At 53.1% G+C, this 20987-nt stretch overlaps 8 protein-coding genes across 8 annotated transcripts; 5 read left to right on the forward strand and 3 right to left on the reverse strand.

Moving 5' to 3' along the window:
- Window positions 1-2809: 2809 nt before the first annotated feature.
- N7482_006601 (uncharacterized protein) lies at window positions 2810-3541 on the forward strand (the record flags this gene model as incomplete). The annotated part of the gene is made up of 1 exon (XM_056688726.1): window positions 2810-3541. The coding sequence occupies one exon, from the start codon at window positions 2810-2812 to the stop codon at window positions 3539-3541; it is 732 nt and encodes a 243-aa protein (XP_056541155.1).
- A 530-nt stretch (window positions 3542-4071) lies between these two features.
- N7482_006602 (uncharacterized protein) lies at window positions 4072-4598 on the reverse strand (the record flags this gene model as incomplete). The annotated part of the gene is made up of 2 exons (XM_056688727.1): window positions 4072-4365; window positions 4431-4598. The coding sequence occupies 2 exons, from the start codon at window positions 4596-4598 to the stop codon at window positions 4072-4074; spliced, it is 462 nt and encodes a 153-aa protein (XP_056541156.1).
- An 873-nt stretch (window positions 4599-5471) lies between these two features.
- On the forward strand, window positions 5472-5930 carry N7482_006603 (uncharacterized protein; the record flags this gene model as incomplete). The annotated part of the gene is made up of 1 exon (XM_056688728.1): window positions 5472-5930. One exon carries the CDS (start codon window positions 5472-5474, stop codon window positions 5928-5930), a length of 459 nt encoding a protein of 152 aa, XP_056541157.1.
- A 1982-nt stretch (window positions 5931-7912) lies between these two features.
- On the forward strand, window positions 7913-8440 carry N7482_006604 (GNAT family N-acetyltransferase; the record flags this gene model as incomplete). The annotated part of the gene is made up of 1 exon (XM_056688729.1): window positions 7913-8440. The coding sequence occupies one exon, from the start codon at window positions 7913-7915 to the stop codon at window positions 8438-8440; it is 528 nt and encodes a 175-aa protein (XP_056541158.1).
- Window positions 8441-8543: 103 nt separating this feature from the next.
- N7482_006605 (xyloglucan-specific endo-beta-1-4-glucanase A) lies at window positions 8544-9018 on the reverse strand (the record flags this gene model as incomplete). The annotated part of the gene is made up of 2 exons (XM_056688730.1): window positions 8544-8946; window positions 8996-9018. The coding sequence occupies 2 exons, from the start codon at window positions 9016-9018 to the stop codon at window positions 8544-8546; spliced, it is 426 nt and encodes a 141-aa protein (XP_056541159.1).
- Window positions 9019-10962: 1944 nt separating this feature from the next.
- N7482_006606 (uncharacterized protein) lies at window positions 10963-11157 on the reverse strand (the record flags this gene model as incomplete). Its single annotated transcript, XM_056688731.1, has 1 exon — window positions 10963-11157. The coding sequence occupies one exon, from the start codon at window positions 11155-11157 to the stop codon at window positions 10963-10965; it is 195 nt and encodes a 64-aa protein (XP_056541160.1).
- Window positions 11158-12063: 906 nt separating this feature from the next.
- N7482_006607 (PT repeat family protein) lies at window positions 12064-17048 on the forward strand (the record flags this gene model as incomplete). Its single annotated transcript, XM_056688732.1, has 2 exons — window positions 12064-12088; window positions 12154-17048. The coding sequence occupies 2 exons, from the start codon at window positions 12064-12066 to the stop codon at window positions 17046-17048; spliced, it is 4920 nt and encodes a 1639-aa protein (XP_056541161.1).
- Window positions 17049-18169: 1121 nt separating this feature from the next.
- On the forward strand, window positions 18170-20590 carry N7482_006608 (uncharacterized protein; the record flags this gene model as incomplete). Its single annotated transcript, XM_056688733.1, has 1 exon — window positions 18170-20590. The coding sequence occupies one exon, from the start codon at window positions 18170-18172 to the stop codon at window positions 20588-20590; it is 2421 nt and encodes an 806-aa protein (XP_056541162.1).
- Window positions 20591-20987: the final 397 nt, after the last annotated feature.

The raw sequence follows: 20987 nt of genomic DNA on the forward strand, positions 1-20987 counted from the left end.
CACAAAACATGGGCCCCTACCGGTTCACCCCAGACCAGTAACCGCTGGCCCATAACCTGGCCTATATGATCAGGCGCATTGCGCGGAGTCTTCTGACATGCATATAGACGGGTCGGAGCGCCCTCGCTGGCCACCATACGCTGCCAAAGTGGCCGAAAAGGGGTCCGGAGGCTCTGCTTTATTCCGTGGGAGAGTCGCCGGCTGCAGCTAGGCGCTGCGAATGAGCTTGGCGGGACCCACACAAGCTCAATTGGCAGGGTTATGCCCGGCACCGTTAGCAAACAGGCCCTTGCAGCGGGAGGTTGAATGGTGCAGTTACGAGGCTGGGGAGAAGTAGACCGTATTTATATCCTGGTAGGCGAGTCGCAACTGAGGTGGTAAATTATCTTATACTGTACAGTCGTTGGGGAATACTCCGTACGGGACGCGCTGACGGGCATCAGCGTTTGCGAAGCGGAGTGGAGGAAAGGGGCGGGTATCGGGTGTTTGCGGGTACGTATATTACACGATACGGTACTACTCTATTCATCGAAGCATCATCGACCCGCCGTGAGGTCATGCGAAAGACCGCTACCCCCGGCTGAGGCCAGCTGGCATCCACTACGGAGTCCTCTCCCTCCGCTGTTATCTATCAGGTCGCGGAAACATCATCCACGTCTTTAAAAGGCCAAAACAAACAACCCATGCTGATGCGTGATGTCTGCATCAGGGACCCTATCTATCTATACTTCGCATCTAACATTGGAATGCTGCGAGATGAGACGTCGCGCAACGTCCACCTCCGACCTACGAAGCTCGGCTTCACCTGTCTCAAAGAGGATGGGTGGGTGGCAACGGAATCCACTCGATGGGTCTCCTGTGGACCGGTATGCCCCCATCCTCGCCGTACAGGGGATGTATCAGGTGTGTTCTCAGGTACAGCAGGTCTTGAAATTCACCAGACACGCTGGTTTGGAACAGCGATAATTCTGGATAAATTTCACCCTTAGGCTCGGTATCTGGTGAATCGGCGGTTTCTTTGGAAACCGGAGCTCTCTGCGGGAGAGTCATGCTGTACGTCCTCCAAGAATGGAGCTTCCACGCTGTTTTCGATCCTGCAGACGAATCATCGTCAGAGTGGCTTCCACGAGGAGCGAGGAGCCACAGCAGATCTGAGGAATGCTGGGCATGTAATCGCACCCGTATGCAAGACTTCTGTATGTAGGCATAAGCATCGTAGGGATGGGCATGCGCAGAGCCTGCTGCAGGAACATCTGTACACGCCGAAGCTGCACTAGCGAAAGATCCCCTGGCGTGGTCGACGCATTGATACGAACATCTCACGAGGAAGAGGGGACCCATCCGTGCCTGGCTGGGGCAGCCTCCCTCCGTGCCCTAACTACCCTCAAAGCCACAACGGGGTTTGTGTCTCCAGTCCAAGCACCCATTCGTCTAGCACGGCGGCAGAAGTGCCACTTCTGTCTGGAGACGAGCTTTCCCCAGATCTTCTTCCATGAGAGATCCACCACCTTTATTTTTTTTTTGCTAGACTCAATGGGCATAGCGTATTTTGTGTGAAGTTATTCTGGGCTTGCCTGCTTCCTTTCATTGTGTAATCGCGCGTTGACCAATAGATGTGGGTGGCCATCGCCCGTGGACCCTCGTTGCAGTGGCTTTGCCACACAATAGTACTGTACCTGCTATTTATTCTGGCCTGATTCCAAGGCCGATTTTCGTAGTTGCCTGTTCTGGATAAGTGGTGTGCATTTTTTCGTGAGAAATTACTCAGACCAAAAATTGGAAATTTCCCTCAAAATCTCAGAGTGAATTGGCCGTGCCATAAACCGGGCTTATCATTGCCTTGATTGATAGATTTGTACTTCCATATCATTAACAACCAGCAAAAATATTACCGTTTGCCTGGCTTTTGTTGCAAGTGGTCATCCTCGTATTTTATGGGCCTACTGAAAAAAATGATTATCATCCAACCCCTCATATCACCTCCCCTACCAGTACACGTTCGGGTAGATATTTCCTCAAATCTTCATTTGGCCCGTTTTGTTGAAGAGGTCTTTTGCTAAGTTTGCCCGTCACCTCGATGTCGATACCCCACGACTGGAGCCTCAAATAGCCCGAGAAGGTACTATGAAACCTCTCGTGACACCTAGGTTTGATCCACGCAGAATAAATGCATCCGTCTCTTCATATCAGTGCCTTGGTCAACCAACGGTTTCGCTAGATGAGTTTATACCCTTTTCAATGACTGTCTCCCAATATTGAGGATGAGGAGGTGGTGTTCAAGTCCCCTGATACCACACGTATCACAAATGGTCAAACTAACCAAAATTTGATTGCAAATAAATTCGTAAACTGGCGAGCGGTTAGTTCTTCCAGCATTTCCTAGTGATGCCTGGTAATATCTACGGATAGCGAGTATCATTTCAGGATTCGGATTCCTGGAAACGATTGAGCCTTCCTTGTGGCAAATACCCGTCAAATCTAATTTCTACCCCCCTAATTTCAACACCTATTGAGTATTGCGTATATTGTCTGTTTCATTATTTCAAAATTGGGGTAGATGGCTGTCATTGTTCTTTGTTAGTAGTGACCATAACGGATAGCAACAGAGGTCGCGTACAACGAAGATATTTCGCGGCAACGTTACCTGAATGGATAGACTCCTTGAAAGCTGCTGGCTGATCCGACACAGAAACCTACGACACCATCCTGTCTTTTCTACCTCTCTGGGAAGATTCCACTTCACCCTTCACATCACCTGCGACCGAAGAAGTTTCTCCCGCATCCACTCTCCTTGCCAACCTGCGTGATCATGAGCGTCATGAATGCTGCCCACGGGGGACTCCCTGGACCGACAGACGAATTCCTCATTGAAATGAAGGAAGTCCGGGAACTGCACGAAAACCTGCAGTCAGCCATTCCCCATATGCTCCGAAATGTCGGTATGATGACTCGCCACGAGATCCTCGAGTACCACCACATGGCAGAAACGGTGCGATCCAGAGTGTCCACGCTTCGCGAGCAGCTCGAACGCATCGAGTCAACCGCCTTCTTCGGACTGAAACAGAGAGTACAGGAGCTGGAATATGCGGCGAGGCAATTATGCGAATGGTACTGGAACCAGGCCATTTTCTACGAAGCCTGGGTTGACAAATTCCGAAATCAAATGTTCCAACAGGCGTCTTTGGTCAAATCGCTTCTGGACGACCCTATTTTCGACACTACCATGACGCCTCTGCATGGGATTTACCGGAATGACCCAGATATCTCCGCTGCTTCACTGGCATCGTTCCAGCAATTTGTTGGCCAGGGTCCTCTTTTTTCCGACTCCGTTGCGCTGCGTCAGGCGTCCGCACCAAGCACCTTTCCCTCGACGGATTTTTCATCCTTGGATCGGCATTCCATGATCACTCACTACCCCCAGTCGACGCGTGCAATATGGGGCTATTATCCAATTTCGAATGTTGAGGCTCTTCGAGCAGACGATGCGTCCACCGCCAATCCCCAGTATCGAGCATCGATGAACAACGGCCCACGAAGCTGAAAATCGAACCTACATGAAATGCGCAGCATGAGCATCTAGACGAGCGGTACGTGCAGTCGTGAACAGGAGAATGCTAGATTTATAATCTACAAGCAGACGGATAGCCAGCCGGGGCTCTGGAAGGGTGTACTCAGGATGAAAGGTGCTACTATTTGCTTTAATGCTTCAGAAGATACCGCGCAAGTTTGACTTGCCTTAAATTTACACAATATCCTGCAGTGATTCGGCACATAGTACGAGGTTGTTGAGAAAGAAGAAGCAAGGAGCAAGGAAAGACAAAAAAAAGGGTTCCCTAGGAAGGAACGAAGCCGCTTGCATGGACGGGAGACTGCACACATTTGCAGTGACTATTGTGCCGTCATTTCTGCGGCGTAAACAGCATAGAGCCTGGTCACTGGCGAAGTTGAGCGCTGTTTTAGTTAGCGGCATAGGAGAAACTGCTCTCTGGATTCACGGCGACATCCAGACTTTTATGACGGGCACAAACAGGATGAGAATTTGTATAAAAATAAAAAGGTTCAAGGGGATATCTAATGCTTCTTCTTCAGCGCGGAAGTCACCGCAATGATGGCAACAATCATCAGAAATAAAGTAATCAAAATGAATGTCCTGGAAACAATTTGGCAATGTTCCGTTTCAGCTCGCCTCTTCTCACGCCGCTCCATTTGTGCATCACACACTTTGCAGTGGACATGCGGCTGGCCATCACTAGGCCCGGCACCTAGCGCGATTCCCTGCTGTAGAGGAGAAGTCGAGGAGTTGTGATGGTGTGATTCTCCAGGCTCGACATCGATGTCTTGGTCTGATTGGACGACGCGTGCGTACTAGCCCACCAGAGAGGTCAGCAAGGTGTTTGAATCGCAGTGCCCGTGAAAAGAAACCGCTATACCGGTCCAGAAAAGCCACGCAGTTGGTCTTGCAGTTGGCCCCGCATGTCTGCCAGCCGCATGCCAAGGGAAAATGGCTCTGAGGTTACTCCCATCAGCGGATTTGACGGCTGCTGCTCGAAGACTTCCTCATAATCGGGCGCGGGGTCATTGTCTCTCGGAAGGCCCATGGTTTCGATAGAAAGGGGGTTGCTATGATCGCGATCTTGAAGTTATCAGCTTTTCCAGTGAGGTGCCCAGCGGACATCAGCTTTATTTTAAAACCAGCGGGCAGCCATGAATCATGGCTCATGCTCGGTGGCGGTGCAGGCACCATGTCGTTGGCTATTAGTTTAGCTGAGCTTTGAGCCCCAGGCTCCTACGATAAACACGCCTTGATTGGGTGTGGAGAGAGTGTTCGCGAAATCTGTCCTGTTTGGGTTTAGCGCACATATTGTGGACTGAGACCACGCTGATTGGGTGGAGGGACACTATAACAACCGGACCAATCGAATCAACCGGATGAGCTTCCTGGTCTCCGGTCAGCGACTGTCCTGCTACGGGATCTGGCATCTTTATATCTTTGATAGGCGAAGCTGAATAGCTAGAGTCGATACCAATGGTAACAGGTTCAGTTGTGTGGTCAAGCCATGGCTACATAGTTAAAGTCGGTGGGTGATTCTGAATAGACATGGAGATTTCATCGAGAGTGCAATACCAGTCAGATACTATCTATGCTTTTTTGAATCCTGTTCCAAGTGAAGAAGTGTTCGCGTTTTAAGCAGGACCAGATGCTTGATCCGTATGAGACTCACTCTGGAAGTGCTACCCCAGAAAAGAATCTACGGGAGTGTTACTACGGTGAGGTTTATTAGAACTCTACGCAAACATAGGAATCTTCCGTCTTTGCACCTGAGGGAACGCAAGTGCCTCGAAATTAACATTTTTGCAACCCTCCTGCTCCCTTGCCTCTTTCATTCGCTCACAATCTTGGTCCACTCAGAACATCGCCTTCAAGCCAAGCGAAGCTGACTTGACAAAGGTCTTACCTGAATAACTTCACTATGTCATTCAGACTAGGCCTTGAACTTGCCAGGAACTTTCAAGCCGCCGTCGACTCCTTCGTCCCTGCTATGCTCAGTACAGTCGAGGAATTGACTCGAGAGGAGCTGAATCTTTATGTTGACCACGCCGAGAACATGTACCGCGATATCATTACACTCCGACGGCAATGTGACCAGATCCAATCCGCTGCCTCAGTTCAAGCCGGGCTCTTGTTGCAGGATGCCGAATACGCGGCAAAGGTGGTCCTGAGTCTTGTCATCAACGCGATACTGTCCCACGAGGACTTGATGCGCCGTATTCGCGTTCAGCTGCACGCTCGCATGCACAAACTCCGCACCAGGATGCTCGACTCGGATCTTGAAGCACTGCTCTCTTCTATCGACGCTATGCAGCAGACCGCTACCTGCGACCAGTCTTTTGCGTCACACGACATGATGACCCAATGCAATATTCGATGATTTCAACAACATACCCATGATCTCATGAGGGAGCTACGCATCTTGATGGATGGAGAAAGGGGATAAGATATGAAATATGAGGTGGGAAGTGTATAGGCTTGGTTTTGCCTGTCTCCAGATTCCGGGCGATGTCATGCGCTGATAGCAATCGCAGATACTTTTATGGAAATTTCTGATGTCAATCATAAGCATGCTGTTAATATCTTTCTCCTTTCCTTTCTTCACCTACCGCCCTCGTTTAACTTTCTCCCTTCTCTCCTGCTATCTTCGTATTCTCTCCTCTTTCCATCAAAACTTATTGACACCCGCTTGCTGTGGGCCCTTCTACTCGATCCTGTTTATCGCTTTACGCACTCCTTGCCCACAGAGGTAATAGGCTGTGCCGTTCCCCAACTTGTGCTTTGATCCTAACCGTGAAAGTATCCTAATATGGCTCGCAACTCGCTCACACCAATCGATATGCCTCAAGAGGCGACGTGTCGAGCCAACGGACGCGATCAAGTTTCATCCTGGCTTGCGGACCTCAACTCGGAGGAATGAAAGTCCGCAGAGTCCCTTGAAACTCACGAGGCCATGATTCCTGAGTGGAGAGGCTGCCCCCTCCTGATCCTGCTCTTGGCTCATTTACTCATCGCCCCCTAAGTGCTGACAACTTGGGAGCTGCTCCAGGTCGTCTGGTTTCGACATAGTCCCTTTCTCAATGAATTGAGCTAGAAGCAGCATATGAGCGTACTATTTAGTCTGACAAGGAAGAATAATTCAGCCCGGAATTCATGAAAGGTGAGTTTCATCTCTGTTAAAATTTTCATTGAGGAGAGATACTTGCCACCAAATACCACTCGCCTATGAGCGACCCCTTCAACTCCAGCAAACCTAGGGCACCCCTGGGGTATCAGGGGGTGGCATCGGTCCTATCGGTACGTTGCATCTCTTGGCCGAGACTTCCAAGTCACCACAATAATTGGCTATGACCTCTGATCTGTTTGCCGACCAGTCCCTGGGACCTTAGGGTGGCGTGAGGGGAACATGTCCGCGCTGGATTACCGGGTGTCGCATGTCGCTACCCCTCTGGAAAGTTACAATTCATAAAGCACCCTTGGTCTGTCAAGCAGCAAGTGCACTCCACAACAGGAAGATGGTTTCCATAAGATCAAACTAGCGACTGGCTCGACATCAGACCGTACGACGCTGGCGGCACCGGAAGCCAGTCATTGCTGGGCCGGTTGTGTGGCGCAAATATTCCACGCAGAAAGACCAATTGAGGCAGAAGCTGCGTATGAGGAGCAGGCCCGCGGCCAGTTTGATAGTATGTCTGTCTTCTATTTGAATCTATGGAGACCATGATTCAATCATGATGCATATACCGTCTTCGTAGAGTACTCACTGTGTGTGAAGTCTGGCACTAGGTTTATATCACGCCCTAAGGCCATTCAGCAAGTGCTTCACTTTCGGCCAATACCAAGCTCCAGGAATAACCAAGTCAACCTTCTCAAGGATAAACCAGCTACAGGGTGCATGTATTTGGGCATACGGAAATAGAATGGCCTTGTGGGTGCTGGTTATAGTACCCCCTTCGCCGACAAAATTTCATTGGGTAGCGAAAGGACGGGCAGAGGCAAGTTGGAGGAAAATGCTACTCAGATGGAGGAGAATTTAGTTACGTGGTGGAAATAACAAGCCAGGATGCACATTCTTCTGGGCTCTAATAATAATAATCCCTTGATAGGGAACCAGTTGGCCAATAATCTCGGACAATCGTGTTGCCCTTATCAGGCTCCGAGCTTTCCGGTTTCTAATTCCCCACCCAAAAGAAGCTCGCGCCCTTCCGTTGACATAGAAAAGTCTGGAAGGAAAATTGATACTAATAACTCTGAAAAGCCCCGACGTGGGAGTTTTATTGTAAATGATAGCTGCAAAATATTTAGCAACTAATCGATTTCTCTTTTATTCTGAAACACGCTCTTCTACGACCTGTCAGTACAATGGGTAGCACCGTTCAAATACCCGGTCGCCAATTCGTCCTCCGCACCCACCGACCGGATGATATAGAATGGATCGTCCACAGGCACGGAATTCTTTATGATCAAGAATATGGCTGGGACGAGCGGTTCAAGGCTCTAGTAGCCAGCATCGCCGCAGACTTTATCAAAGAATACGATCCCAAATCAGAACGTTGTTGGATTGCGGAGAAAGACGGCAAGCCCCTCGGATGCATCATGCTCGTCAAAGACCGCCCAAGAGAAGATACAGCCAAGCTTCGCTTGTTACTGGTGGAGCCGAGTGCGCGCGGCCTGGGTGTTGCTCGCGCACTAGTGCGGCAATGCAAGACATTCGCTGCAGAGGTCGGCTACGAGCGAATCGTGCTGTGGACCAACCAAATCTTGACATCTGCTCGTCAACTATATACCTCCGAAGGATTTAAATGTGTACAGGAGGAAGAGCACGAGACGTTTGGGATCAAGTTAATGGGGGAGTTTTGGGAATTGGACCTAAAATCACAAGTGGCATAGAGGAGGGTCCGTTCGTGATTTCTAAAAGAACGGAGTTTGTTGCATTTTCTCTTTGTACATTTGATCGCTGAAATGAATGACAGGCTCTTTGTCTCTCGAGGCTCTAGATCAGACTAATAGTATAAGGGTTAACGGTAAACCAAGCATTCGAGCCTGTAAAGGGCTCCGTGCCTGCGCCAATAGTCTGAAGATAGTAACTCGAGGGTACTCCTTCGTTCGTAGTAAGATACCCGAAGAAATCGTTAATGTCTCCCGAATAATCTGTTATCGTGTCTCTTGCCACAAAGCTGAAGACCGTCCACGTGTTTGGCCCCTTGTACAAATCCCAAGTGATGCCCCCAATAATAGGAGAGGCAATGGGGCCAGAGCCATACCCGATGGGTTCGGCCCCTCCGTAAGAAGCAAGCCAAATCATAATCTCGTAGTCGTGCGAGGCACTCGTGGAGGGTTGGGATGACACAAATGCGTCATAGGACACATCACCAACAATGTTTTCCCCAGTGTAGCTAGCACACATTAGCCGTCAATTCAGGTCCCCTTTGTATGACTACTTACGTCCACGACCAAGTTGATGGCATAGTAGAGATAGAACCTATATAGATCTTCACGAGGAAGCTACCACAAATCGTGCTGAGTCGTGACGCGTTTGGATCTATAAAGCGTCTGTGGATCCAACCACGGTGGGATCTTCGATAGCTTTTTCTTATGCCATTGATATCTTCTTTCGTCACATTCGTACTGCATTGCCTATGCGATTGATTCGAATGAGAATATGGAACCTTGATTGTATGTCCATTGCCCATTTGAAAATAACTAGATGTATACTGATCTCGATATCGATAGGGGCGGACTGGCGGTGATTTCACATGAACTCTCGATACAACATGTTGCTTCTTGCACGACGGAAGGGTGGAGTGACAAACGAACAACACGATTACGCTGCGCACCTATAAGAACCATGACACCCCGTTGTGACGGGGGACAGCGGCCACCACCGGACTTCTTCTCGATCTGGTCTTGGATGCAAAGACAGAGAGCCTTGACCGCCGCCGATGGGATGCAGACAGAATCGTCCACGTCGTTTCACAGGGTAGTTATCAGAGTCGTGCCAATGGTCATGTCTTGCGCGGTCACGACGAGACCGCAAGCTGCAGGAGTACGACGACGCAGGGAGCGTGGTGATGCGGGCGTGTTTCGGCTGCGATGATCTCATGATGCTATATCGCACTTTCCGGGCAGCCTGGGACGGAACGCCAACTATGAAGCCGAGTGTATATGCTTGCACTGGAAAAACGAGCACGAGCATCGAACAGGTGCGGGTGTATGCTAGTTGGCAAGGGGCAACCGAGGTGCAGCCCTGGGACAGTTACTTTGGGTAAGGATGAGAGCAATCTGCAGAAAGTGACCACTGCGGCCCGTAATGGGGTTGAGACAGGACTATACTATGGTTCAGGCCATTGTGGGCTCCCTTCGCACCCAATCTGAGGTCGTTCAGATTGCGGGTAGCTGCTAGGGATCCAAAACAAATGCAACTTACAGATCCCCATATCTTAACGAATATAATCTGACTTGAGCCGTGATTCCTGAGTTCATATCGAGGTCATGCGGTCATGCGGTTGGGTGAAGCCCCGAGTCCCTCTCGCTAGACATGGTCCGCCTGCACTTTTACTTGGTACCGGCAGTCCCTTACGCGATGCAGATCCTGGACTCCAGACATGATAACCGTTCACCTCGGCTGTGGAACAGAGCTACTCTTTCAATGCCATCCACCAGATATGCCAAGGGGATCTCTCGGGCCCTGGTGTACGGAGAACCTTTCCAGGCATGATCTCTCCTTGCAAAAATGGCCAAGAAAAATAACAGCCAAGATTTTCGCCTATCGGACTACCTGACTTGGCAATGATGCCCAGTATATCGATGAACCATCGACGCAACTGAGACATGAGTTTGTTGGCACTGCCAGCTGGCCAGCGGCCTTGGGCATCCAACCGTGGAGGTCACATGACTCCATGACGGGCCGGCCTCGGTTCTTTTCCCCGTCCTTTCGTGCATATTTGTTTAGGTTTCTTTCCGGCAGATGTTTCGATCTCTGGTCCTGGAACCAATCCGAATCCCGAGCTGCGGGACTTTGAGGATATAAACGGGTCTCCGTATGGCCACGATGTGTCAGGCCACTCAACCCGCCCCGGCCGAGTCCCACGGGTCTCCGTTGACCAAGAACCTTAGGCATTTCCCGTGAGGTTCCGGGCACTGGGTTGGGTTGGGTAGTCCCTGACCCGAGCGTTTTTTGCCCAATGCTGAACTATAGAACGATAGAACTATCGGACGAGAGAACCATCAGGCGAGAGAGCTGTCGGACTCTTCCGACGTGTGGATGGGTGCTGAGTGCTCACTCTTGCCCATGCCCATGCCCATCCCATCCTTCGATACCGCGCACAGGTGATCCGTAGCCAGGGTGGAGAAGAACCTTTGGGCTGCGGCCCATTATTGGCCTCGCATTATCGGCGACTGCTGGGTCTGCGCTAGTCGCTAGCGTACTTGTGTCGGCTCCACCCAATATTTTTTTTCTCGCCCATGACGATATTGCCCAGGCCAGTTGGTCGGGAGAGGTCGTGCGACCGGAACAGATGAAGCACGATGTACATCCAGAGGTACTTCAAGACCAGAGTACCACCAGGAAGCATGGCCCGTCCAGCTCGTCGCACATTGTCCCCCATCTCAGAGTTCCTAGTGCGCTGCTAGTAGCTGTTCAGTGCGTAGGGTGCTCGGGGCCCTGAAAAAAAGGCCAGAGGAAAAAGCGCTAAAGGGGAGGATCGGCCATGCATGGTGACTGGATCCATTGGATGCCGACTTCCCCAGCACCCAAAGCGGCCAGAGGACAGGACCGACGAACAGGCCAAAGGAACCTCGGCGGCAGGCAGCTTCACCGCATGTTGGACACCCTTTGGTGGGCCCGACGGCCCAGCGGCCATTGGGTATCTAAAGAATTTCTGGTTAACACCTGGCCGGTGCTAGCGAGGCTAAACAAGGCCGTTCGAGCCATTGGAGGCTAGCACGAGCTGGTCACTGTGACAACTGGCTCCACCGACTCGACTTTTTCCCTTGGGGATGCGTCAATCATATGCCAGCCACTGTTGTACTTGTTGTACTTGGGATGGGGTGTTGTTGCGATGGCTGAGTTGGGCATCTTTGTTTTTTTTGGGGGTCTTCAATCCATTTTTCTCATTTGGCGTCCCGGATGGAGCACTCGTACTCCATACGCCATCCATACCCCGTAGGCCGTAGGTGTCAGTGTTGTGTTATTATTTTCTTTCATTAAATAATTCATTATCTCAGGCCGGTGGTCCTAGCTTCTTGCTGCCTTTTTTTTCCCCTGGTTCCCCTCTTCCCTTTCTCTCTTCCTCAACTCTCATAATCAAATCTGCTACTACCTCTACCTCTACCTCTCTCCCACCTCCCTCCACCTCCCCTTTCCTCGTCTGCTCTGCGAGCAACTTGTCTGTACAGCTCATCTGTTGGGTCCTGCGTTAGTCTGCTTTGCTGGTCAAATTGCGAATCTGTTTTCCATTGTTCTGTTTCCCCTTACCTCTTCACGACCCGTTACGATTTAACGACCTACCACCATGGCTACTGCTGCGATTCAGAATGGTAAGTGACTTCCCTCCAATAGATTGGACTCACGACCAGGTGCACAGTGACTGACGATCCGGCAGTTTCGGACGAGCAGCTGCCTAAAGACCCTATCGCGGTGGAGCCCGTTCAGGCCGCACCCACCCCAATCACACTCGACGAGAAGCCAGCGACCAATGGCGGGGATATCCCTGCTGAACCGGAAGTTCCTTTGACAGCAGCACAAAAGAAAAAGGCCAAGAAGGCGAAGAAGAAGCAGCAGAAGCGACAGGAGAGCATCAGCTCGGCTGCTCCCGATGCCTCTGCGACAGACTCTGCGCCGGAAGCTGCTTCGACCGAGGAGCCTGCCACAGCACCCGCAGAGACGGAGGAATCTGCCCCTGAGCCGGTCGCCGACGAGCCGAAGGCCACCGAGTCCGTCCAAGAGCCAGTGACCAAGGACGAGATTCAACCGACGGCCGAAGAGAAGACGGAGGCTACCTCGGAGACCGTCGAGACCGCCACAGAGGCGCCTACTACTGAAGAGTCGACGGTCGAAGAGGTGACCCCGGAGGTTGCCAAGGAAGCTCCTGCTGAAGAGACTGTCGTCGAGGAGCCAGCCAAGGAAGTGCTTGCCGAGGCGCCTCCCACCGAAACCCCCACCGTCGAGCCTAAGGAGGTCTCCGAAGATAAGCCTATCGCAGAGGAATCGGCTGAGGTTTCCACTAGCGAAGAGCCTGTTGAGGAGCCTACTACCAAGGAGACCGTTATCGAGGCGGCCCCTAACGCCGTTGAGTCGACCGAGACCGAGACTCCCTCCGCCGAGGAGAAGGTTGAGGAACCGACCACTACCGAAACCGTCGACGCCGAGGACCCTATCGCCAATGAGACTGTCGCCGAGGAGTCGACAGAAACTCCTTCTACCGAGGAGAAGATTGAGGAACCTACTGCCACCGAGGCTGTCGCCGCTGAGGAGCCCGCTGCTCAGGAACCCGTCACTGGAGAAGCCCCCGAAATCACCGAGGAATCGACTGAAGTTCCTTCTACGGCGGAGACGGTCGAGGAGCCCAGTTCTGCCGGCGATGTTGTCGTTGAGCAACCCGCTGTTGAAGAGCCCGTTGCCGAAAAGGCTGCTATCGAGGAGCTCAAGGAAGATTCCAAGACCGAAGAGCCCTCTATTGCACCCGAGACAACTGAGGAGGCCACTTCTAAGACTGAGGAAACTCCCGCACCTGCCGCTGCAATCTCCGAGCCCTCTGCCACCCAAGAGACTACCGTCGCCGAGCCCGTCGCTGAGGTGATCCCTGAGGCAACCCTCGAGGCGCCTCGGGAGGAGGAGTCCCCAGCTGAGGAATCTAAGGTTGAGGAGACTGTGGTTGAAGAGCCTGTGGTTGAAGAACCCCAGGTTGAAGAGCCTGTGGTTGAAGAACCTAAGGTGGAGGAGCCTAAGGTCGAGCACGGAGCCGAAGAATCCTCCAAGGAGGCTATCGTCGAAGAAGCCACCGGAATCGCCGCTAACGCGGAGACTCTAGCTGAGAAAGCTCCTAAGGAATCTGCTTCTGAAACCCCCGCCGAGGCACCGATTGAGAATGAGGAGCCTGTCGAGGAGCCATTGAAGGAGACCCCAGTCGAGAAGTCCGTCGAAGCTGCTACCGCGGCGCCTGTTGTCGCCGAGGAGCCTATCGAAAGCCTCGCTGCCGAGGCTGCGTCGGTGCCAGCTGAGGAGAAGGTGGTCGAAGCCGAGACTGTTGCTCCCGAGACTGTTGCTCCCGAGACTGTTGCTCCCGAGACTGTTGCTCCCGAGACTGTTGCTCCCGAGACTGTTGCTCCCGAGCCTATTGCTGCTGAGCCTGCTTCTGCTGAGGAGGTAGCTATCCAGGAGTCTGAAGCCGCTGCTACTGAAGAGCAGAAGACCGAGGACCTTGTTGTTGAGGCACCTACTACCACTGAGGTTGCTGCTCCTACTGAAGCCGCTGTTGTGGATGCTACCCCTGTCGAGGAAGAGACCAAGGCTGCTGAATTGGCCACTGCCGAAGCTCCAGTCACCGAAACGGCTGAAGAAGCTATTTCTGCCACTGCCGAGTCTTCCGAGAAGCTTGCTGAACCGGCCGTTGAGGAGGCTATTGCCGAGCCTGCCAAGACCGGGGAGCCTATTGAGGAGGCACCTAAGGAGGAAGCGTCTGAAGCTGTCGTCGCCGAAGAACCTCCTCACGAGGAGCTGGCTCCCGAGACTAAGGTAGAGGAGCCTATTGAGACCCCTGCTGTTAAGGAGGAGGTCCACGAGGAGCATGCTAAGGAGAAGGAGGCCGAAGCAGTGCCTGTCGTCGAGGAGCCCGCTGCTGTCGAGGAACCTGTTACTGTCGAAGAGCCCGCCGCTGCCATCGAAGAGCCGGCTGCTGCTGTCGAAGAGCCCGCCGCTGTCGAGGAGCCCGCTGCTGTCGAGGAGCCCGCCGCTATTATCGAGGAGCCCGCCGCTGCTGTCGAGGAGCCGGCTGCTATCGAAGAGCCCGCTGCTATCGAGGAGCCCGCTGCTGCTATCGAGGAGCCCGCCGCTGCTGTCGAGGAGCCCACCGCTGCTGTCGAGGAGCCCGCCGCTGCTATCGAGGAGCCCGCCGCTATCGAGGAGCCTATTACTATCGAAGAGCCTACCGCTGTCGAGGAGCCTGCTGCTGTCGAGGAGCCCGCCGCTGCTGTCGAGGAGCCCGCCGCTGCTGTCGAGGAGCCCGCTGCTGCTGTCGAGGAGCCCGCCGCTGCTGTCGAGGAGCCCGCTGCTGCTGTCGAGGAGCCCGCCGCTGCTGTCGAGGAGCCCGCCGCTGCTGTCGAGGAGCCCGCCGCTATCGAAGAGCCCGCTGCTGTCGAAGAGCCGGCTGCTGTCGAGGAGCCTGTCGCTGCTGTAGAGGAGCCCGCCGCTGCTGTCGAGGAGCCTACCGCTGCTGTCGAAGAGCCGGCCGCTATCGAAGAGCCTGCTGCTGTTGAGGAGCCCGCCGCTGCTGTCGAGGAGCCCGCCGCTATCGAAGAGCCCGCTGCTGTCGAAGAGCCGGCTGCTGTCGAGGAGCCTGTCGCTGTCGAAGAGCCGGCCGCTATCGAGGAGCCTACTGCTGTTGAGGAGCCGGCCGCTGTCGAAGAGCCCGCTGCTATCGAGGAGCCTGCTACTGTCGAAGAGCCCGCTGTTGTCGAGGAGCCCGCTACCGTCGAAGAGCCTGCTGCTGTCGAGGAGCCTGTTGCCGTCGAAGAGCCCGCTGCTGTCGAAGAGCCGGCTGCTGTCGAGGAGCCTGTCGCTGTCGAAGAGCCGGCCGCTATCGAGGAGCCTACTGCTGTTGAGGAGCCGGCCGCTGCCGAAGAGCCCGCTGCTATCGAGGAGCCTGCTACTGTCGAAGAGCCCGCTGTTGTCGAGGAGCCCGCTACCGTCGAAGAACCTGCTGCTGTCGAGGAGCCTGTTGCCGTCGAAGAGCCCGCTGCTGTCGAAGAGCCCGCTGCTATCGAGGAGCCTGCTACTGTCGAAGAGCCCGCTGTTGTCGAGGAGCCCGCTACCGTCGAAGAGCCTGCTGCTGTCGAGGAGCCTGTTGCCGTCGAAGAGCCCGCCGCTGCTATCGAGGAGCCTACCGCTGCTGTCGAGGAGCCTACCGCTGCTATCGAGGAGCCTGTTATTACCGTCGAAGAGCCTGCTGCTGTCGAGGAGCCTATTACCGTCGAAGAGCCCGCTGCTATTAAGGAGCCCGCTACTGTCGAAGAGCCCGCCGCTACCGAGGAACCTATTACTGAGGAACCCGCTGCTGCCGAGGAGCCTGTTACTATCGAGGAACCGGTTGCTGTCGAGGAGCCGGTTGCTGTCGAGGAACCTATTGCTGAGGAACCCGCTGCTGTCGAGGAGCCCGTCACTGTCGAGGAGCCGGTTGCTGTCGAGGAACCCATTGCTGAGGAACCCGCTGCTATCGAAGAGCCCGTCACTATCGAGGAGCCTACTGTAGAGGAACCAACAAAGGAGGTTACCGAGGAGGCGCATATCCCCGATACCGAGGAGTCTGTCCCGACCCTCGAAGAATCCGCCCCTGCCACCGAAGCGTCTGCCCCTGTTGAGGAGGCCGTTTTCGTGGAAGAGCCTGCTAAGGCCGCTGAGGAGCAGGCTGTAAATGAAAGTACTGAGGCTCAGTCCACCCCCACTGTGGAAGAGCCCGAGACTGTTGCTCAGATTGAGGAGCCTGCTAAGGTTGAGGAGGATGTGAAGGAGCCCGAGCCTGAGAATACGCAGGATGATACCCTTGAGCAGCCTGCTCCAGCTGCTGTCGCCGAAGAGACCTCCGCCCCTGTCCAACCTGAAAACCAGGCCGAGGACAGCCCGGCTCCTCAAGAAGAGAAGCAAGAAGAAACTGCTAAGGACAGCATTTTGACACCCGAGCTTCTTGGCGCCGGAGCGGCTGCTGCTGCCGCCGGCGTTGCTGCGGTCGGTGTGTCGTCGGTATTGCACACGAAGACAGAGCCTGAGCCTAAGGACGCGACTGTTACCCCTACCAGCGATGGTCCTTCCGACGACACGACCGAGAACAAGGCTCCTGTTGTAGAACAACAGCCCGATGACTGTAAGCCGACGCCATTCTCTATCTCGCACAACGTGTCCGTACCGTCCTTCGAAGCTGATCCGATTCTCGCAGCGCTCGCAGGCGATCGTGAAGCCCTGCTCCACAAGCTCGCCCAGCCTTCGACGGATCAATTGGCCACTGCCACTGCTGAGCAGATATCCACCGTTGACGAAACGACGGCCCGTATTGAGGCTGAGTTTGAGGCTGAGTCCACCGCTGAGCCTACTCAGAAGACTACCGACCACCTGGACAATTCGAACGAGGAAGAGGCTCGTCCCGTGAGCCAGAACCGGTCAGTGGCTGCTGTTTCTCTGAATAGTGCACATGACAATTGGCTCAAGGCGTTCCTGCGCGCCGTCTTTGTGAACTTCTTCGGCTCTATCTTGACCCCCTTCCGCCGCCGTGGAAGGGATGCCAAATAAGCTTGTGCTAGAATGAGAAGCCTCTCTAGCTATAGTTGTGCCCCCGTCTGTCCCTTGACGCTGCACCTGAAGAAGAGACAATCTGTGATTTTCTTTGGTGCGCACTCCAGCTCGCAGTTACTGACATTGCTTTGATCAGAGCCCTGTTCTGGATTGCCATTGCTGCGGCGCCTCTTCTTGCGATACTGCTTTTCCACGCCTTGACCCGTTGAGTGTCTTCCTCGCCGGTGTTCGCAGACGGCGGAATTGAGGGCAACTCGTCGCGTTGCTCTGACAAAAGTTGTCAGAATGTTTCAAATTTCTCTCCACTATTGATTCCCCTGTATTGTTTACGATTTTCCTTTTTGTTTCTCTCGGTTTTTTCTTGCTTTGCTTGTTTTTTCTCCTAATGGGAGACTTTTTGTGCTCAAGTTGTCTCCTTTTATGGGGTTATAATTTTCTTTTGTCTCTCATGTTGGTGGACAAGGTTCATGCTCGGGATAGATTTAGTCTCCGAGATGCGGCTCGTCGCCAGGATGTATCTAATGAGGCCTACTCTTATGAAGTTAATGAATGGAGATGATCAGTTCAAATGTGTTTGTTCTTCGAGTCGACATTGTAGGTTGCTGGAACTGCCTTCCCACCTTGGTTTGGTTACTTCACGCCCTCTTCACTCTCCCACTCTCTCACTCTCTCCCTCCCCCCCACAAATGATCCGCCTGCTCACCTCTTGTTCCTTCAAATTCTCCCCCGGCCAACTGCATTGTTATCCTTCAACCTTGTCCTGTCCCTTATCAACTCCGTTCTCTCCTTCATACTGCCTGTATCAAGCATGGACGACCAAGCTGACCCTCCTGATGAAGATGGGCTTACTACCAAAAATCCTCCTGCAAAGCGTCTGTCCGGAGCTGGACTGGGTAGCTCAAACACGTCCATCCGTCCTGGAAACGCATTTGCCATTATGAAGGCAAGAGGCATGGACACTATCAAGCTGCCTCGCCAGAGCACTGGTAGGATATCAAGCCCAGACACGTTTCCATACAGTCATTGATCTGTCTACTACAATAAAGGCTGTTTTTACATTGCTGCAAAGAGAACTAACCATGCATCTTCGTTCAGAGAGCTCGAAACCTGCAAGTCCAATGGAAGGAAGTTGTCGGCCCAGCATGACTCGAAAGCGCTCTGGCCTTGACTACGACCAGGATCTCGCACTGCCCATGCCCAAACCACGTCACCCCAAACCTGAACCTTTCGTTAACATAATGCCCCCGTCGGGAGCAGAAAACCTCAAGCCCCAGCCCCATCTGCTGAAGAAGCGTTCCATGACAGACACGGCTTATTCGAAAGCCTCGCCTGCGTGTGAACCAGTCACATCCGGGGATGGCAAGAAGAAGTCTCGTCTTGATCTTATCAAGTTGAAGCTGAGCTTCAAGGATCTACGCAAGGAGTCTGTCAAGGATGATGGTGCAAACACTATTCCTCATGTACCCTTCATTCAGACCAAGAGTGGCCTCCACCGTCCGTCTGCTAGTAGTGGTATTTCAGCGTTCTCACCTAGCACATATGCTCTCAAGACTGAGTCCAAGCCTGTGGAGACTGGCACGTCTTCTCCATCGAATGTTGCATCTGCAATATTTACCCCTCAGGCAAACTCTGCACCAAGCAGAATCCCACTTCCTCCTTCAGGAACACATGCCCACGCGCAAATGGCTACCTCCAGGTCTTCTACTGGCCGCCAGGTTAGTAGCTGGGGGCAGGTAAAAGCTACTGCCGAGCTTGGGGAAACCCAGGAGAAGTTGGGCGCTGCCACCAAAGGCATCAAAGTCAATACGGCACAGCCTTCTGAAACACGTCAACCCAACATCGTCGTAAGCCGTCCCAGCCTTGACACTCCCGCCAAGAATCGTGAATCATCAACATCAAAGCCTCATGTGCCCAAGTACGCTCCAACTGGAGACTTGCCTATCATGATTGGTGAGCTTACAGAAGGTACCGGAAGAGTCAGCTATCTTCCTAAGGATTGGCTGGAGGGAACATCCCCTTTGTCACCCTCGCCGACTATTAAGACGAAGCGCCACTCGGAAACTATGCACAGCAACGATGAGCTACCCGTGACTTCGCAGCCCGACTACATGCCTTCCTTCATAGAGCGTCTTGACGATGCCAATCTGCCCAACGACAAGACTACTGCAGAGATCAGAAACCACCGCACTGCCACGCACGTGGATGATGTCGTGGAAATGGTCTGGTCCATCCAGCGACAAGCCGACTCTGGGATCAGTAGCCTAAACAAAAAACTCGAGGAGCTGTCTCTTTGGATTGGCGACCATCTCAGGAACCAGATTGAAACTGTCAGCGACCTTAACCGCGCCAACAACGAGATTTCCTCCCGGCAGTATGAACTTTCTCGGGACCTCATGAAGTTCCATCTAGACATTCGCCTTGAGACTGGCGTGATGGAGCGGCGTATGAATGTCTTCGAGATGAAACTTCTGGACGAGCTACAAACCGAAATCCGAAACTTGGCTGCTTCCTATGATGAACTGCACATGAAGACTGCCTACTTGGTGGAAAAATACTCCTCCGATGCCACTCAGAAATTCATCAAGGATCAGCGGCAGAAGAATGTCGAGATCGATAACGAGATCGCGTACCTCAAAGAGCAGCGAGAGGCTAACCTCAAGGCCATTTGGCCCCTCCAGGCTCAGCCGTGCGTAAGCCAGTCTACCATTGCGAGCACCGAGCTCTTGATTAGACCGCCAGTTTCTGCCTCGCCGCCTCTTCCCATGCCACAATCAGTGCCAACCACCCCATCCCGGCCTAAGCTACCCCCGGCGGCGAAAAGCAAGGCCAGCAATGTTTTCTCGCGTAGCCTATCGTTCAAAAGAGGGCTCACCAAAGTCATATCCGGCACTTCAGACTGTGAAAACAAGAACCATGGGCCGACCGGCAGCACTGAGGACACAAAGAAATGGAACGTCTTCAACTTCCGCCGCCGCCATAGGACAACCAGCCAGGGCTCAACTAGTCCCGGCAAGTTCTCTTGGGCATATTCCCGCCGCTCAAAGGATGGTGCAGCCTCGGACAATGGCAGCTCGCGTTCAACGACTCCCCCTCCGCCAATCCCTCGCAATGTGCTCCAGAACATTGAGAGTAACATCCACGCTGCAAGTAAAGTGCATCCCGCATTCCGGAACGTGGTTCAGCAATCCTGCATGAAAGACAAGTCCTTGGTTTCCCCGATTGCTCCTGTGCACACTTCAATTATGTCGCCACTAATGACCCGACTTTCTCACCATGATGGTCAGAATTCAAGTATTGTCTCGGCATCGATGACTCCCAGTCCAGCTTCCTCCCAAGATAACAAGGCTTCGAATGGAGAGATTCCGTCTCCGGATAAGTATGAGGCGCAGGAATTACTCGTCCAAGACTCTGAGTCGCTCACTCCTCTCCGTCCCATTGAGGGCATGCGGAAGCCACTTCTCGGGGAGGCGGAGGAAGAGGATCATGCCTGGGACCGGGTTTCATTGCATGAGGCCAAAACTACTGAGTATTTGCAGTAGACGCACATGTGCATCACGACGCTTTTTCTTTTCGAAATTTAAGGATACCCAGGTTTGTTGTGGTGTTCAGGGTGATACGGTTTCCGGTATTGTTCTTCATGGCGCATGCAGTGCAATGCAGTTAGGATCTACGGTACCAGGATCTGACGGCATTAGCTTTTTAATGTGAAATAAATTCAGCAAAGTTGGTGTGTACTGGAGGTTACCTCCGGTAACTGGGAGTTCTGGGTGTTCCAAGCCACTTGGTCAAGTGATCTACATGCAGGGACAAGACATGTGTATACAATGTCTTTCGGTGGTGACAAGGATCTTTCCGGTGATACTTCAACTTCAAATGTACAAATACAAAAATATGGAGGAATGCCCATGCCAGTGTATGTCTAACATCTTTGATATT

Source organism: Penicillium canariense (genome assembly GCF_028826845.1).
Source record: "Penicillium canariense strain IBT 26290 chromosome Unknown utg000004l_segment0_segment0, whole genome shotgun sequence".
Taxonomy (NCBI): domain Eukaryota; kingdom Fungi; phylum Ascomycota; class Eurotiomycetes; order Eurotiales; family Aspergillaceae; genus Penicillium; species Penicillium canariense.